The sequence below is a fragment of the Nipponia nippon genome, unplaced genomic scaffold (genome assembly GCF_047370975.1).
Source record: "Nipponia nippon isolate SJK-2023a ecotype South Korea unplaced genomic scaffold, ASM4737097v1 scaffold_12, whole genome shotgun sequence".
Lineage (NCBI taxonomy): Eukaryota > Metazoa > Chordata > Aves > Pelecaniformes > Threskiornithidae > Nipponia > Nipponia nippon.
In genome coordinates this window covers 8,384,426-8,402,818 of record NW_028262313.1, presented here as the reverse complement: position 1 = coordinate 8,402,818, position 18,393 = coordinate 8,384,426, and the positions used below count along the sequence as shown (strand labels likewise).

At 44.5% G+C, this 18,393-nt stretch overlaps 1 protein-coding gene across 8 annotated transcripts in view; it reads right to left on the bottom strand.

The window, feature by feature from the left end:
• NRK (Nik related kinase) overlaps positions 1-18,393 on the bottom strand; it is a 119,148-nt gene that overhangs the window by 60,424 nt on the left and 40,331 nt on the right. For 7 of the 8 annotated variants that reach the window (XM_087748644.1, XM_087748639.1, XM_087748638.1 and 4 more), the window contains 5 exons: positions 13,751-13,807; positions 5,999-6,124; positions 5,107-5,217; positions 3,198-3,288; positions 967-1,097 (listed from right to left, as the gene is read on the bottom strand). In XM_087748644.1, coding sequence (XP_087604770.1) covers positions 967-1,097; positions 3,198-3,288; positions 5,107-5,217; positions 5,999-6,124; positions 13,751-13,807 — 516 coding nt within the window. Of the gene's footprint in view, positions 1-966; positions 1,098-3,197; positions 3,289-5,106; positions 5,218-5,998; positions 6,125-13,750; positions 13,808-14,012; positions 14,032-18,393 lie in introns of those variants that run through there. The other variant, XM_087748646.1, reaches the window with a different exon arrangement.

Here is an 18,393-nt window from a genome sequence, read left to right as displayed (position 1 = left end):
GGTCACTCAGAAGACGGCTGCTCAGAAAGCCATCCCTGGAAAACATCCTGCATGGTAAGTGCAGACAGACAAATGACAACACTGCTGGAAACAAGCCAGAGGACAAAGAATAGGCTTTCTAAGTCTCTTTGGAACAGCATCAGCATATTATAAGAGTTAGGAGGAGAACCAGAAGCCCTTGTTCTTGTGCTCCCCAGTACAAGGAAGCCATGGACATACTGGAGTGGGTGCAGCGAAAGGCTACAAAGATGTTTAAGGGATTGGAGCTGGGAGGCTTTGGGCTGAGGGAGATGGAACTGTTCAGCCCGGAGAAGGGACGGCTCAGGGGATCTCCTACGGGCATACAAATTCCTGATGGGAGGGGAGTAAAGAAGACCAAGCCAGACTTCTGAGAGGTGCCCAGTGACAGGACAAGAGGCAACGGGCACAAACTGAAATACAAGAAATTCTGTGCCTTCTCACCTCAGCCACCCTGCGAATGACCAGAAGTCATTAAGGGATGGGAAACCTCTTGCAGTCATGGGCTCATAAATGAGTGAAGTGATACTAATTATTGCCAGTTAACTCAGGATTTGCAGCTGAGTACAGAGTAAAACAGCTCTATCACAGAGGTGAGCAGTGACTTGTCGTATTAGTATTACACTACTTCAAGTATTCCTTCCATATTTACCTCTTCCTTTCTACCCTATTCTGACCTGCAACCTCCATAAATCAGTATCTTTTTTTGCACAGAAGTTCAGGAAAGCACATTTCATGTATTAACAACTCACCAAAAAACATTCATAATGAAACTCCACTCTTAAAAAGAGCCACCACCCACATATTACAAATACTTCCATTTGTACAGCTATAATATTACTGCTGTTTAAAAGGAGGGAAGTTTGAACTTTTCAAATGCCGTACCTGAGCAGGATTTCAGCAGTAACCTGCATGTTTTGCTACCTTATGCAGAGCTGTAACACTTACTCTGTAATCATACGTAGAGTCTGGGTTCTCCTCGCAAGCAATGACCTCGGGCGCCATCCAATACGGTGTGCCAATAAATGTGTTTCTTCTCCCAATAGTCCTATCCAGTTGAGCGCTTACACCAAAATCCACTGAAAAGCCAAGTAGAGGTAAAGAAATTAATGGAGTTGTATCCACGTGGCAGAGCATGTGCTTGGTTACTTTCATACTGTTTAGAATACCCAACCTTTGGGCTACAATGCATATCAAATCTGAGTTCCGCCAGTACATCGTGTCCAATAGTTGAAATTTGACTGCCCCCTTTTTTTTTTCTTTTTGACAGAAGGATCAAATAAACAGCATGCTAATTCTGCCAGGCACGTTACAGCAGACAGGAATTGCTGTAGAAAGACATTACAGAATAATTTACGCTTAACCTAAATGCCACATTGACTAGGATTCGATATCTTTAACTCGTATCTGAAAGGAAAAATAGTATCTATGGACAAGGCAAATTTGAATACGTCTAATATGGCCATTTGTGAAAGCTGGAAAGAACTATCACATCATTTCATTTTGAGATGTTTGGAATAACTCCTTCCCTACATTCAAACACTGTCTTAGAACAAGCTGGAGAGTATACCAGTGTATTCTGATCTTATACTCATAATGAGAGAACCGTGTGGTGCTTTTTGTGCTGAAAAGGGTGTTACTTTCATCAGGATTGTATAGCGAAATGGTTTTGTTCAGATATGAAGAAGGGCCCATACAACCAATAATTATGTGATTGTATTTTTCTTTGAACAAACATCTAAGATACACTAATTGGATCCACTGGGCATAGCACTTGAGTGCTATTCACAGAGAAGACAAAATAACAAGGAAAAGAAAGGACTGAAAGGAGACGGCCCTATAGTTACCATCAAGGAGCAGATTTTCTCACTTACGTTACGTCATTGCAGATCATCTGCAAACCACGATCATTTGTACTACTATAATTTCATATGCCTGTTTAGCAAACCTTCTTCAACAGTAAGTTGGACCTGTCCTTTGGGACCATCATGCGCTCTGTGCTTCTGATGGGAAGTGTGCACACTTACGCTGAAGTGGAATGGAACTGGACTGAGGACCTCCTGGGTTTCTAGCTTCTTTAAGACACATGAGCTAAATCTCTCTGGAAACAACTCCTTTTTTTTCTTTTTACATTGTTGTACTTAGTAAATCTGATTCATCTTTACCCAGAGTTAGAAAGGTTTAACTTCCTTGTCAACCATGTGAAGAATGCTGGGACTAGTTAACTATACAAGACCATAAACACACACAACCCCCCATCTCACCAGTTTTAAGAGGGAACAGTTGAAAACTAGTACATATCCTTTAGAGACTACAAGCAAAATCTTGCCTTCATTTAATACAACAGCAAAACTCCCTTTGACTTCAGTGAAGCCAGGATTTCACCATAAGGTTAAACCATAATGAGATTTAAAGTCCTTATTTTTACTTGCTCCAGCTAAACATCCTACCGCACATCCACAGGCCATGTTTATTGTTTTCGTTCTCCAACTCTGTGGTGAATTCTTTCAATGAAAGAGAGAGGGAGCGTAAAGATCATCCCAAAATAAGAGAAGTGCTCTCCTTGAGACTGCTCCTTTAAATCATCACCATGCGTTCTCTGTGATGTCTTCCCAAAATGTGAAAGACATCCCCTCCTCGAGGGAGACATGTACTTGAGTTTAGTCTTAGGAAGTCAGAAGTTGTCAACACTGACATGTCGCAGCTAGAAAAGGAAGTAACTCTCCAACATTTTTGAGAGATGACTATTCATAAGAGCTACTCTTCAGGAGTAGCCCTTACACATGAGTAATCTCACCTATTGGCAGATTTAGGAAAATCTCTAAGACCACTTCCCTTACAGAAATGGATTAGCATAACTTATTCCCCAAACTTTTTTATTTTGGAAGCCTTTGCACGCTGGGATCTGCTGTGAAGGCCTGATGGTGCTGTGACTTACTCGACAGGTTCTGTGTTTGACTGCCCAGAAGTAGCTGTATTCCCCACGGGCTGTGAGTGACATCTTTGCAGTACATGTCACATTTTCAGCTCTTTCTACATGACAGACACCTTATAAACACAAGCATTAATGCTACTTGACATATTTGTTGCTCTTAGGTTACTGAAGGTTCTTTCTGAGACAAGATGGAAATCTTAAATTTTTACGAACAGGTTTCTAGCACACATTTAAGGAAACTTACCCAGTTTTACTTCTGCATTTTCTGTGAGAAGAACATTCTGTCCTTTAATATCTCGATGGATGACATGGTGAGCATGAAGATGTGCCAAGCCCTAAAAGAAAACCAGACTTTCCTTATTCTTTCTTCCTATCATTATCATGAGGGTGGCACTGTGGCCTTTTTACACTTTTACCGTTCTCAGACTTTATTCATAGGGAAAGTCCTTTAGATGTTATTAGCAACATGAAGACCCCAGTTTCAGGGAGGAGAGAGGACAGCAACCGCAGGTTTGATTGTCTTCTTTACCCACAGGACTGACAGTAGTGGAGCATCTCTTAAGTCAAGTGTGAGGAGAACAAGGTAGCAATATTTTAAACTTCTATCTCAGAATTAAGGGATGCCTCCTTATACTATGTGTTAAAAGCAAACAAAAGAGAGAAAGAGCAATGCAGAACGCTCTGTAAGAGGACCGGACACAGCAGCTGGCCAGCCACAGTGCCTTAAATTCTGCATTCAGCAAAACTGTGTTCAATGGTAAATGGACCACAGAAAGTTCAAAATACCATGTCAAACCTCTTTTTGAACGCAGCAAATATCGTTTTCATTCAGCTAATATTTGCAATATTCTGTCTCCCCCTTCATTCCAAAATTGTCCATGGTTAAACTAGCATAGATATAAAGGTACACACTGAAATAATACATTATAGTAAGCCAGGGGATGCTTCACTCAAAATGCTTAGTCTCTGTAATATTAATGACTTCAAACAGAGCTTCTACCCAACTTCTACATCTTCCAGAAGGAAACATTGCAACTGGGTCATTCGGTTTCAAAAGAATCATCATTAAATCCAATCTCTTGTTTTACACCAGCATGCTGTTATGGTTTTCAGTGGCATGAGCATAAACCAAATATTTTAACATCAATTGCTTTAATAGAGATATTATAGCCACACAAATGAAGGTAACGTGACCAGACCAGTAAGTTTTTTTCTTTTTTGCAGAAGAGCTCTCTCCACACCCTCCAGCTATAGTTATTACAATCTGCAGTCTAATGCCAAATCCTTGTAAGATGGCCAATGTTCTCTACTGAGCACGCTTCTCAACTCCTCTGCTCCAGAAGCAAAGATTTACCCCTATTCAAGCATTACTTTGGCATGCCATTTGAATTCCAGCTCCCAGAATACACATTTATCTTACCATTATTTAGAAAAGAAGTAAAACTCCATTACAATGAAGATGGATCAGTAACTCTGTAATGGGTTTTGAATTTAGAATGACAGGTTCCAACTTTTTCTTTTTTTTTTTCCTCAGGCTAGTTCATTAGATCACGCTTGGGAATTGTTTTATCCTCTGTATTTTCCAAGGGGGAAGAGAAGAAAAAAAAAAAAAAAAAAAAAAAAAAAGCCCTAAGCCTGCATAGAATGAAATATAGCCCCAAAAATCGTCTTGGGGAATATTGCCCCAGCAGGGCCACCTTTAAGGTTTTGGAATGCTGTTTAGTCAACATTGCTTCTAACAGTGCAGAAAAGAGGCCCCTGAGTGTGTGCAGGTAAAGAAATTATGAACAGAAAGATCTTACACAGCATGAACAGCTGAAGCAGTGAGCAGTAAGATCTCCTGATGTGGAGGACAGACTTACTGAAAACAGAAAATTTATTTACTTTTCTAGATGCCCAGAATCTGGACTTTCAGAAGATGGCTACTTGCCACAGGAAACAGGAATTTTCTGTTCTTCATACAGAAAATGCGATTAACTACAATAATATGGGATGTCAAGCAGCCGTCATGCTGGCTCTTTGGGCTCTTCTGAACTCAAGCCCATGAGCCCCGTGGATCAAAACCTTTAAACAATAATGCTCATTAGTGACCAAAGGCTCAGAAAGGCCTTTTTGTTGCAAATGAGCAACACAGCTCTGTTGGCACGACTCACCCTGAGAACCTCTCTGCAGATGTATGCAATCCAATCTTCCTTGAAACAGTTCCCTTTCGTCTTCTTTACCAGGTCAGTGACAGAGCCCGCACCACAGTACTCCATCACCAACTGCAGGAGGACAAACGGAATACACCTTTACCACAGCGCTGACAGGGTGCCAGAGATACCATGTGCAAACACCCACTCCACCACAATCAAGGTGTGGCAAACTACACACAACCGTCCCAGATGCCAAGTGATATAAACTCTCATTTCCTGAATCACACACATTGCTGAATAAATAAAAAACCTCAGCAGTGCTTCTCTCCTATTGCGGGTTTGCAGGTTATGGGTCCTTTTTAAGGAACTACAAAATCAGAAAAACAAGAGCTAATAGCACTGAAAAACATGGGATTTTTTTTTTAAATTTGAAATGTCTCATTTTGCTCCAGAGCTTCAAAAATCTTGCAGCCAAAAAAACTGGAGGATTAGTTTTTCTTCTTTGCTTTATTGCCAATTCCTCTGTTCCCTTTTTTTTATTTTCCAACTGAAAAAAGAAGAGGAAAGCAAACAAGAAAAGAGAGGAGGGGAAGAGGACAAGCTCTCTTTCACTTTTGTTTAAAAAAAAAAAAGTTACAGAAACATTTAATTTGGGGGGGAAAACAAAAAACTTGGACACAAACCAGAATGACAGCACAAGTCACAAGTATCATAACATAGTTTATGCCCATCCTCAAAGGAAATCATAGGGGATGGAAGACATGTAGGGAGGAACAATTTTTCTCTTTTATACGTTATCCTTCAGAACAATGACTTAAGAGTTTCACTGAGAGAGTCCAAGCCAAGCACACTGGAGCGCTAAAGAAAGGAGCTGTAAATCTAGTGAACAGAAATGGCACTGAACACTTACCCAGAGCTGATCATCTTGGCCTGCAGGACTTTTCTTTACAAATGCGCCATAATACGTAGCAATATTCCGGTGATGGGAGTACTTTTTTAGCATATTTATCTCCAGCTTGATTTCCTCCTCTTCATTCTGTAGCAAAAGAGAGCAGAAGGCTCCCTTGGTGACCAGAGATCACCGAGCTGCAGGGCTGCCCAGAGCTGCAGGGCAACCTCTGTCTTTGGAGGCCTTCAACACCCAGCTGGAACCAGCCCTCAGCAACCAGGTTGGATCCCATGGCTGACCCTGCTTTCAGCAGGAGGTTGGACCAGAGACCTCCTGAGACTCCCTCCAACCTGAGTTACCCTGTGATTCTGAGACTGCAACTGAAGGACAGGCTCTTAAACCGATGACTGAATCACCCCGATCCATCAGCCTAAAACAATGAATTGCTAGGGTTTGACTTAAAGAATCAAAAATGTCCCAATTTGGGTATAACAATCTCATATTGTCTCCTCAGGGGGCTTAGACAGGACCTATTACTCCCCCGTTTGTGGTTTCTGTATGCAGTAATTTAGTCTTGGAGAAATTAACCGGATTCAAACAAAAATAAAAACATTCCTAACACTCCATTACTTAAAAACTTGGAAAAGCACTTAGCACACACATCAGCCAATCTGTCTTCCCAGTCCCGTGGAGGGTCTTGCTGGGAGGAAATCAAAGCCAAGAAGGAGGCAACTTGCCACAAATCAAACTCCAGAGCCAGCGCAGGGTTAGGGTCTGCTTCTTCCTTCCAGTTGTGAGGCCACCCCACCTGGACCGTGGAGTTTTTTCCCCCCTCCTAACATCACGCCATCCGTTAAGTCTCCAGCATGCTGGGGGCTAGCACACCCCTAGACATCTCCTTCCAGGCACTAGCTAGCTCTGTTTTCCCACTGTCTTTGCTTCAGTCTCTTCAGGGCAGACATTCTCTTCTGCCCAGTACAGCACTGTACACAATAAGAGAACTAATGGAAACACAAGTTTTCATAATTACATTAGAAGGAAATGCCCTTTTTCAGAGAGAACTGCCTGATCTGAAGAGGTCCTCTCAGAGGTAGCCTGTTTGCTATGTTGCCACCAAGAGAAATGGTGCACCCAGTGAAACACATGTAGATTCTGCTGTCTCATTTGCTTTAATAGGAAATGAGTGGTGCTGCAAGGTATCCTTGTATCGGTTAAAAGGAGCATGACAAAGCTGAAAATTAATTTACCCTGCTGCAAAACATCCTGGTCAGCACTTACTAGCTGAAGGAAAAAAAAAGAGGCAGCAAGAACAGCTCAGCCCCACAGGACATTCTTCTGCACTTTTCCGCTATTTTCCAGTAGCTTTGCCATCAAAGCATTCCTTTAACCATCACAACAGACTGCTTACAAAACCAGCTGCAGTGTCCCTTTTACCTGTAGCAAAACATTAAAGCCTGACAGGCTGAAGCCAAATTCCCTCAAGCATATGCATATGATGCGTCTTATTAAACCCAAGCACACAAAAATTATTCCCAACAGAACAGAAGGGACGAGTAAGTTTTCCTCAGTAACATCAATCCACAGGAGACACGTTACGAGACCAAAGCTGAATTGTCTTCGGCTTTAGGAAATGGGAAACGTAAAATAACTCCACTTGAAGCAAAACGAGCTATTTCAGGTTTCAGAACAGCCTCTTTGTTGAACACAGGCTCTCAAGCTGCACACGTTACAGAAGATATTTAATTTATCTTTTGTTTGCAATTAAGAAGAAAGAAGGACCCTTAATCCTTAGCTTGATACAGCCGTGGATGTTGTATGACTTAAGCAGCAAGCGTAAGGAGGAGCCTGGGGCAGCACCTGGAGTGTCCAAGGGAAATCAGAGCTGCCTCCCAGACAGCAGGCAGGACATCCTCCATGAGCAAGGCCCTGTTTCTCTCTGCATGTGGCCAGGGCACAATCAAAGAGAGCTGAGAGCTTGAGCTGATGCCTTCTGGGAGGGGAAACAAGGCTCTGCTCCCTTTGGGACTCCAAACAGTGCACATGAAAGGGTGGAAACAGGCAGGTGAGGAGGAGGATGCAGAGAATAAGGAGATGGGAACCGCCATCCTGGACCTGACCACAAGGGTCCTGTCACTGACACGAGTTTCTGGTAAAGCATCTTTAGGGAAGAAGAGCAGAAAGCAGGACAAACAGGGAGGACTCCTTTCCTCCCCGTGCTGTCCCTCCTGCATCCTGCCCACTCCTTCTGCTAGGGCAACCAAACATGGGGGGGGGGGGGGCAGTATTAATCTTTGGTAAAGGCCTTCCCCAAATTACTTAAGATCTCTTCAGATCTTAAGGTTTTTGAGGTTATTTTAACTCTGCCCACCTGCATGAACTCTGCACTGGTGGAGCCTGACTGAAAAGCCTCCCTGCTATGCCCTCAGCACCAGCCTGCAGCTCTCACAAAGTTCCCCTCGGGCAGCTGGCAGACCTCAACCACTTCCTCAGAGCTCCTGCCTCTTTTTCAGCTCTTCTTCCTTTGCCCCATTAGTTTACTGGATGTTGGAACCCTGCTGGCACAGCTCTTATTCTAGTACTTTCTGTTCCTCTGCAATCTCACCTCCATGCTTTTAAAACAAAGATAAGCACGTGCCTGTTTGTGAACACAGCTGGAATACCACGTAGGCTCTTCCACACCCACTAGCAAGAGCAAAGAGTAGCTGCACACGCATAATGCTCCTTTCCCACGACCAGCAAGGTGATCCAATTCCTGCTTTATCTCGTGTCCTCATCTCTTCACCCAGAAGGCTGGAACCTGCTCCCTCCCTGCACCTGCCTCTTCTTCCCTTGCCCATCCTTGCCTGTAGAGGCAGTTACCTGTGCTCGCCCACTGCCACACACTGCTTAGGCACAGGATGAGTGCCTTGGGAAGACACTGCCTAGACTGGACAGCGAGCTTCCCAGCTGAGCCCCATCACTGCTGAGCAGCAACCCTCTGAGCCAAACGCTTGCATCCTCCAAAGACAGAGAGGTGACTTCAAGTATCAGTTAGTCTGTAAGGTAAAGGGCTATACAGGACAGCAGGTGGGCATTTCACAGACAAATAGTACTCTGGCTTCCCAGTGCTTGAGTGAGTTTTGGAAAAATTACTCTATTTCACATGGAGAAACCAAGGCAGACGGATAAACGTGAGCGATTCTGTCCCACGGGTCATGTCTGAGGCCCAGCCAGGAACTGAACCTGGACTTGCTAAGTCTCAGTGCTACATACATCCTTCAAGCAGGGTGACTGGGGACAAAAGCATCCTCAACTTTTCAGTGCATGCACATGCCCAGGATTTCCACTTTCCACCACCCCTCCTGTCAGTGTTACCATCAGTCACATCTCCCAGGGGCCTAGAAACCTGCTCATAAATCATGGTGCTTAAGAAAAGGAAACAGGCTTGCAGATGGGCAGGTGCAAAAAGCTGTTTGCTTTCACAAACCAATGCGTTTGTGGGCACAGATGGCTGCATGCACGAAGAAGACAGGTTCATGATCAAAGGCTATTTTTGAAGATGTGGGTCTATCTGCAATGACATTAAGCAGCAAAGAACTAGAAAGCACACGCCTCTGACCTCAAATGCAAACAAGATCATCAGCTGATAAAGACTCCACCAAGAGACCCCTTAGTGAACTGGGGCAGTTCTAATGACAAGTTTCTCATTTAAATGTTATTTTGCTATCTGGAAAGACTGAAAGCAAGGGCAGAGAGAGAATGACCTGCTGCAGAAGAGCTCTTTGATCACCTGCACTGATAGCTGAAGAGAAAAGCAGCAAGAATCCAACCTCTTTGCAAACACTCTGCTTGCTTGGCACCGTCAGATAACAGGAAGCAGAGCCTGCGTGGAGAGGCACATGAGCGCACGTTGCCATCGGTTCCCCTTCAGCCATTTCAAAGGGCTCCCCCCCCAACAGGACACAGCAGCACTTCCTGACAGATGTCCAGAGGATCCCGCAATGACCACAGCATCCTGCTGCCGCTCTTAAGAAACCGGCCCGGGGCGGCAGCTCATGACAGCGAAGGGCAGATTTGCTCAGCTCTTGGTGTGCCCCAGATCTTAGAGCTGAATACTCACAGCTGGAGCTGGTCAGGGAATTTCTGATGACATCATTTCTTGCCGGGGGAAAAAAAAAAAAAGTAGATTTGGTGAAACAGAATCTTTTGGCAGAAATGTACTGGTTATGATGAAATGTTGGCTGAAGGACTTTAGGTTGGATTTTCAAGTGATGAAAACATGCTGGGGGAGAGAAACCCACGGCACAATATCCAAGTAGCAAGGAAGTATCTCAGACCCCTAGGATACGAGATACCCTTGTTCAACCCTATCCTCTCCCAAGTCAGACAACACCGACCTATTACTGAGCAGGTTGGTGACCAAACCAGCACCAACCTACACCGGCATGGGGCTCTGTCAAACTCAGCCACTGGAACTGCCCCACTTTGAATGAGAGAGATCTACCGGAGGCCTGAACCCGGGAGTCCTCTAAGCAGGTACACGAATCACAAGGCCAATCCAGGCATTCAGCTCTTCTCCACATTTTTTGGAGATGGGTGAAGGGAAAAAGACTGCATTTGTCTTGATTTTATTTTTTTAATCTTCCTGTTTTCTACCACATGAAATTTTCACTCCCTAAGAAAACTGTTCCCTGTGCAGCACTAATCAGATCATATAACCACCCAAAGATGAAAATGGCCACAGGGGCTAGGGGCCTCAGGTCTCACTCAAGCAGGTTTACTATGACAGCTTCCATTTCTCACAAGCCAAACTCCATGTGAGATGTTGCTCTCAGGTGCAATTTATAGGCAGGACATTGGAGACGAGGATTTCAATATTTTAAAGACTTTATTTAATGCCTCAAGCTAGCTTTTCAAGACCAAAGGATCAGAAAATAACTTAAACCTGAGCAGACTAACAATGCAAGAGAAATACTCAATCCTTGACAGGCTCTGAATTTATGACACTGAAATTCTGGAGATTGAAGGGATTTCTACATTACAGTTAGGACCCACTACTGCTGTGAGAGGCTTCAGCAACCAAATGCTATGAAGCAGAGAAAAGCTATTGCTATTTTACAGGAGAACTGAGCTTCAGAGATGCCCTGAACACGTACAGCATCAGCCTCAGCCGTACCCATGCTCCTACCTACTGCAACCGCAGAGCAGGAATGCGTTGGCTTGCACCACCCCACCTACTCTGTGCTACAAGAGACCAGCAGCACGATACCTGGCCAGACAGATCAGCTCAGGAGGCCAGCAGTAACCCCATTTCTTGCGGCTCACCCCGAGCACTCTGGGAATTTGCACCGAGGTATCTGAAGGGCTCAGGACCGCAGCTGCCAACCCCACCCTGCCACTGCACACAGCCGCCCACGGCCCGCTGCACTGAAAGCAATCGGGGTTTACCGTAACACCGAGCTGTGAGATGTGGTGCCTGAGGAGAGGACAACCGCAGGGCAGAGCAGACAGCTAGCTGCAGGAGGAACCGGCAGCTACTGGTACCAACCGCCTGAATCACTCCTGCACTGGTTTCCCAACATCTTGCAGAGGCACCGCTGCGGGCCTGGAGGAAACCAGTGATAAAGCAGAAGACTGCATCCAGGTCTGCCAGCCTGGGCCCCAGCAGCGGGAACACAGCCAACCCCACATTAAGAAAGTGGAAGTAACAGCAGAAAGCCTGCACTCACCCTGCACCAAGGTCAGAAAGCAGAAACACTCAAGTACAACTGAACTGGATTTGTTCAGGGTTTAGTGGGGCAAGAGCACCAGGGAAAACCCCTCCAGGGTGGCTGCACCAACATGCTCACCACTCAACTCTCAAACCGTCACAACTGCTTTCGCATGAAGTGACTCAACATGAAAACAGCATCATCTGTTATCATTGCCCCTCAAGCAATGGGACAGGTTCCCCAGTATGATACTGGCTCTCTAGCCTGCAAGGAAGCAGCAAATCAGACCTAAACAGCTGGTTTTTGTTCCTGGAATCATGCAGTTATACCAACATGAGTTCCTGAAGCTGGACCACGAGGTTGTCCTCCATTTAAATTTTGTTTCCAAGCAAGTAGGCATTACTGGATGGTACAGTTTGTTACTTACATACAAAGGAGATGGTGTTATGTATAGCAAAGGGAAGGAAATCTTTCCAAGGTTGCCTTCCTGCAGTTTTTGCTTCAACTGTTCCATCAAGGAAGGGACTGTCACTGGTGTTAACATGATGGTCTACAAGTCACATCTTTGGCCAGCCCTCACGCGCTGTTGACTGGCCCAGCAAAGCATGAAAGCAGTCTGTAGAGAAGCTCTGGATCACTTCCGAGTCCCTGCCAGGATCTGTTCTGTCAGCTCCTCTGTCAAAGACAGAAGCACTCTGATCTCAGGAATCTGTCTGCCACCCACACCCTACCCTCTTCTCCCTTCCAAAATCCAGCAGCCTCATGTTTGGTGGCTGCCATTTTTTAAAGCCAAAGCACCTGATGATATATGTACCTATAGAGCTAAAAGCAGAAATCCCACCAATCTAATGTAGTACTCATTTAAAAAACGCACCCTCCTCTGCGGACAGAAAAGAGCAAAACTGGCAATTCAACTACACATGCACATCTTACAGGCAGCAGCCATAGCCAAACCAGCCCTTAGATACGCTTTGTAAAAGCATTACAGTAGCATCTAAGTTCAAAAAACCAATGTGCAATGCAGACCACTTGCTGCTCTGGGCTGGATTCCTACACCATCAGCAGAGAGAACTGTCCTGGACCTGCTCTATGTGACAAGGCCCAGGCAGACACCGACTTGTTCGGCTGTGTTCCAAGACAATCAAAAGACATACAAAAATGCAGGCAAGGCTTGCTTGTGCTTGCCCAAAACACCACGTATAGATGTACCACTGGCAGACTTGGCCCAGAGGACTTGGCCCTGGTTTTTATTTCAGGCAATAACCCTTCCAGAATATCGCAAGAGGACTCTAAGTTTATCTCGGAGTTTTGTACTCCATACCTACGCTGACAGAGCGACAGAACAGGGAGCTGGTCTTCATTGAGACTAGGTGCATCCTACCAAACCGCAGACTTCCAGGAAACTCGGGAAGAGGAAGCAGGGGGTCTCCCCAGCCTTTCTGGGGCTCAGGCTAATACGGCCTCAAGGAGGCAAGCTGCTTTGCTACTGGCTGCGCTCTTAAAACGAGAAATAAAAATCAATACTTAGCAACTTTTTCAACACCCTGTTCCAGCACTGACACCGCTTTATAAATGTGAGCAGGGACAGTGCCAATTAAACCGTCTCCCTCTCTCATCTGTCAAATAACAATAAAGAAGTGCTACATTTGCATTTCTAACATGTCCCTGCTAGCTAGCTGTCAGGGTAGCTACTCTGAGAAATGGCTGGCACGAGAGGGGAGAGGATGTGATGAAACACAGCAGGGGCAGTGCAGAGCTACAGGAAATCTTTTACTTGCTATCTCTGGAAACAGATAATCAACTAGAAGTAAGCAGGAAGAGAGTTCTCCTCTTTGTTATTATAGACCATCAAAATATATGGCAATGCATTCCCTTATTGCTTTGTCACCATTGGTCAGGTACAGCTGAAAAATCTGCTTGTATTAACATCTCTCAGTACTTTATAAAACACAAACCGGTGCTCAGCAACCATAATTTATACCACTGGATCGTCTTTTATAAGCTATTCACCTTCTCATGATCTGATTATTTATTTTTCCTTGCACCTTGATAACAACTTTTTTATTCTTGATTTTGCACTCACCTCAGTAACATTCATCACTTTGATTGCTGCTAGCTGCCCAGTCTTAACATGGCGACCCTGTTAAAATAACAAAAGACTGTAAGTAAAACATGTATGCAAACTACGTATACAGTAACAAATTAGGCATATAACAACTGCGCTTGAGTACTTGCTTTCAGTCATGTATCAACAACCTTTTGGTGATACAGAACTGCCAAGGTGAAGTTTAGTGATGTGTTATCAGACCCATACCCTTACCACGCTCTAAAGTTAACTGAGTTACCTTTGCAGGGTTGAATTTCCCCCTTTAGCACAAAGCAAGCAGCAACGCTGGGAGACCTCTGCTGCCAGAGCACAACATAGCATGAGTTTATGGCTCTCCATCCAACCCCTGTCCAATGCCCTGCAAGCCTCCTCTTCTAGGAAGTCTCCGCACAGGCCCAGGGTGACCTAACCAGAACCTCCTCCTCCTCCTCCTCCTGCAACCCAGGGCTGACGCGTGCTGGGGAAGGCAGGCGCTGGGTAGCTGGCACTGTCCCCACCTCCCCACCCCGCATGTTCTGGCTCACCTCGGGGTAAAGAAAACTCTGGGTTTCAGCACATCAATCTGGCAACCTGTACGTGTCTGCCAAGAAACTAAAGCTGTATGTACTTTCTTGCCTTTTTTTTTTTTCTTTTTTTGGGGGGGAAAAAAAAAGGCTGTATACTGTGAAATGCTTAGTTTTTAAAATTCTTACTGCAGCTGAGTTAACTAGATCTCAGCTACCTCCCAAAAAGCACACAGAGGCTTTGTATTTAAAATGTAATCTTCAGTGGTGGTGGGGAGGAACTCTCCCAGGGCTTCGACTGCGTGCGTGCCTACATACGTACACACGCTTCACCAGTGAAATGCCCACACCCCAAGATCATTCTTAAGCAACAGATAACTGGTAATTTTAGACTAGGTAAGCAGCTAGTTTTTGAAAACAAAGCTAGGAAAAGGAAGGTAACAGGGAATAAAGCTATTAAAAGAGCAACCTTGATACTGAGACTGACAAAATGTGGTTCACAAGAATGTATATGAGAAACAGAACCAGGAATCTTGCTGTAAATTACAGAGTTTCTTGGCTTGGTTAGATCAAGTTGCTCAATTGATGCTGCAGATGCAGTGTTTTGCCATGATAACCAACTCTAATCTCATACTGGAGGATAGTATCAAAAGATTTGTATGAACAGTGGATTGGCTACACATCCTAACTCCTCGCTTCCATCAAATGTTCAGAAATGGGTTTGAAGCTTTGAGACTGCAATTTTGTTCCTGAAATAGTAGTGCCTGCAAAGCTGTATATCGAAATAACTAACTGACACCAGTTAAGCAAGCCATAGAAAATCAGGAAATCAAATATGAAATGCTGCAGTTTGCAGACAAAATGATTTGCAGGTGCAATTTACACCTGCAAAATTAAAAGCTAGGTTGATGTCATTTTAAAACCCAGGTCCTATCTGCACAAAATTGCATGCGAGTGTGATTTCTAAGACTAAGCAATTTTGCATCAAAGAAAAATGATTCCTCGTTCTCAGGCGATATGTCACAGCCACGTTTTCTTTTGCAGAAAACTAAATCCTGCTGAGTTTTTGTGTCAGTGTCCTCTTTCCCTGGAAGCACTCCTGGGATTGCAAAGATTTTTCTCGTAAACTAGAATGATAGGATTCATATATTATCACAGACCTCAGGAGGAAGACAAATGGGACACACCCTCACCAGGCCCCCGACACACACACCACCGTGGCTGAGTGCAGTGGGCAGTGAGGAGTGCTAGCCCAGGAGATGGTGGTGTTTGGTCAGCATCCATCCCAGCTGACGTCAATCCTGGTTAGCGAGCTTCCTCTGCACAGCCACGGCTCTTTGTTGGAGGCCATTGTTTGCAAATGTTTCCAGGCATTGAATGTCTTGGCAATATAGCGAGAGAGGGCATTCCACAAAATACAGTCATGCTAGACACGCTGGCACCCTGACTTAACTCCAGAGTTTGTCTGGAGTCAAGCACGCTGATAATTCCACATCTCCGGCCACCACACATAGCAGGCAACCAACCCATTGAAACAACGAGCCTCTCCTGGGCTGCTGTACGTTCTGCAAAGGATGATGTCAAGAATCAACACTGATTTTCATAATTACAGTGAAGCATGAAGATGTGCTTCTTTACTGAAAAAAAAAATAATCAATCAGTACTAGGCTAGCATTGCACTTGATACTGAATATTCATAAGAAAAAGAAGGGGGAAAGGCTTGGCATTCAGTTTTGATTTCAAAGCATGATACCTGGTTAAATTGTCCTTCTGTGTAAGAAACATCTGTTATTTTGCAGCCACAGTTATTTCCACTGCATGCAAACCTGCTGCTCTCACTCACTTTTACCATGGTAAATGAGAACACTAAATCCCCCCCCAAAAAGGTTTGGAAAAATTAGCATTTATGGGAAAGAGAACAGCAAGCCCGTTTGTTTTGTGGGTCGTGATTCACCTTTGCACAACAAATGTGTCCCTGTTAACTGAGATGCACAACTCGATCCTGCTCCCACGCTCCTAAAAGCTCCCATGTCTGCACTTGGGCTGACTGCTGGACGAGAGGAGCTCGGTCTGCGCAGAGAGGGCAGGATCGTGCCTCGCGCCTTGTCTCAGTGCCCCGTCTTCCTCACAGCCTGCAAAATTACTACCAGCCTGAGGGAAACACGTAGGCTCACATCCAACCATCCCTCTGCACAGGCTCACCTGCAATAAATACTCTCTGACTGGGTAAAGCAGCCTTTATGTAGAAGTAAATTCTGTTCACTACGTGCACTTCACACCCTTATGTTCTTTTAGACCCCTTTATCCTGGAACAAAATAGAGTGGTTCAATCCACCAGAGAATCCAAACCCTTCTCAAGAGGCTAAAAGGAAAGAAGCAGTAAAAACTCATTCCTGTTGGTTTGCTCTAATTCTTAACTCACAATCACGCCTTTTGAAAAGACTCTTACACATGTCTTAGTTGTATCAAGCTCGAGAACCTCATTTCCCCCCCCCCCCAAGTTTGTGCAGGGTAATGCAGAGGGCTGCAGTTAACCTCATGAAAAGGTGTAAACATATCTATACATTTACATCTGCCTTTCATCAATTATCTAAAAGGGATGAATTAGTTTAAAATTGTGTATTAAAAAAAAGTATCTTGGAGAGTGTAGCTAAATATGTATCTACAGCTATATATCTATATAAAGACATTTTCATCATGAGATACTAATTTTACTGCCATCTTGGCAGATTTATTTTTGATTACAGTTGTACATTTTCCCCAAAGTAAAGGATTCATCACTGTCGTAGAGCAATACATCCCAAAAGCCTCTGCACCTGCTAATGTATGCAACAAACAATGTGGCAGAATTACACAGCACACCCCATCATTTCTCCTTACCTCCGACATCATCCCGACACACACAAATAAAACCTTCCCTTTAAATATTGCCAAAGGAAAAGGTGCAGTCAGTGGAGACAAAATAATCAGAGAACACTGGAGACATCCTAAATTTTATTCCTTCGCCTCCCCAGAACTTCACCGTCTATTCAGTGAGTTATGAAAAACAGGGGCAGAGGCAAAGCCACCCAACAGCTCGCCCAAACACCAGCAGTCCCTGTAAGCAGTGGTTGCACACTGGCACCCTGTTGAACTCGGCACCACCACCTAAAAAAGCGAGTGTGCTATTGCAAGACTCCACACTGAGAGGGCTGAAGCTTTCAGAGGACACGGGTGTTTATGTGGAGAAGAACCATCAATACCCATGGCAGCTTATCTGAGCAGGGTAACGTGCTCCATGTTACGCTTGCTTTAATGCACATACTACAACTGCGCTGGCAGTCAGAACAAAACCCACAGGTTTCTCTCCTTTACGTTGTTTTTTCAAACTGTTTCGAGTATATTTTCCTTGACATCTCTAAAAGCAGTAAACATCCTGACTCCAGCCCTGGGCTTCTTGTTAACATACTGAGATGAGTGCCTAAGTAAGGAAAGGTTTCAGGGCCTGGCCCCTTATTTTTTTCATTTATCAATAAATCTCAGAGGTTAGCCAGAGTTCATGGGAACTCACACATTGCTGCTTCTGCTGAAGCCACAAGGTTGAGCATGTTTGAATTGTTTTGAGAAAGGTGGTGTTCTGATTTTTGTTTAAGGCTCCTAGGAGCAACTGGCTGCTTTAACTGTTTCCCAACCAAATGAGATCAACAGATGCATTTACCTCCAGTGACGAGACACGCAGAAATTCATCCTTTTTGATTTAATCCAAAACAGGAGGAAGAACAAGGGGCATTGCTGTCCCAGCCCTCTGTACGATCTGCCGCTGCCCATCCTCTCCAGATCATTAGAGGGCATCAGCCTGTTGCGATTCAAGATCCTCCGCTGCACATTTCCTCAGAAACTGGGCAGAGGGCAGGAACGGTCTGTGGGCCCGTTTCCCTAATAAAAGGTTTCATCTTTCACCCAAATGCTCAGTTTGAAAGCAGGTTTCGACTCTGGAGAATGCAGCCAAAACATCCAACAGCCATCTGCAAGTCATCCACATTCCCACCCAACAATATAGCATTAAACACTACCGAGCTCATACAGAGCTTAGACATGAACGACTCTGAAGCTCAATGACTTTCTAAAATTGAAGTT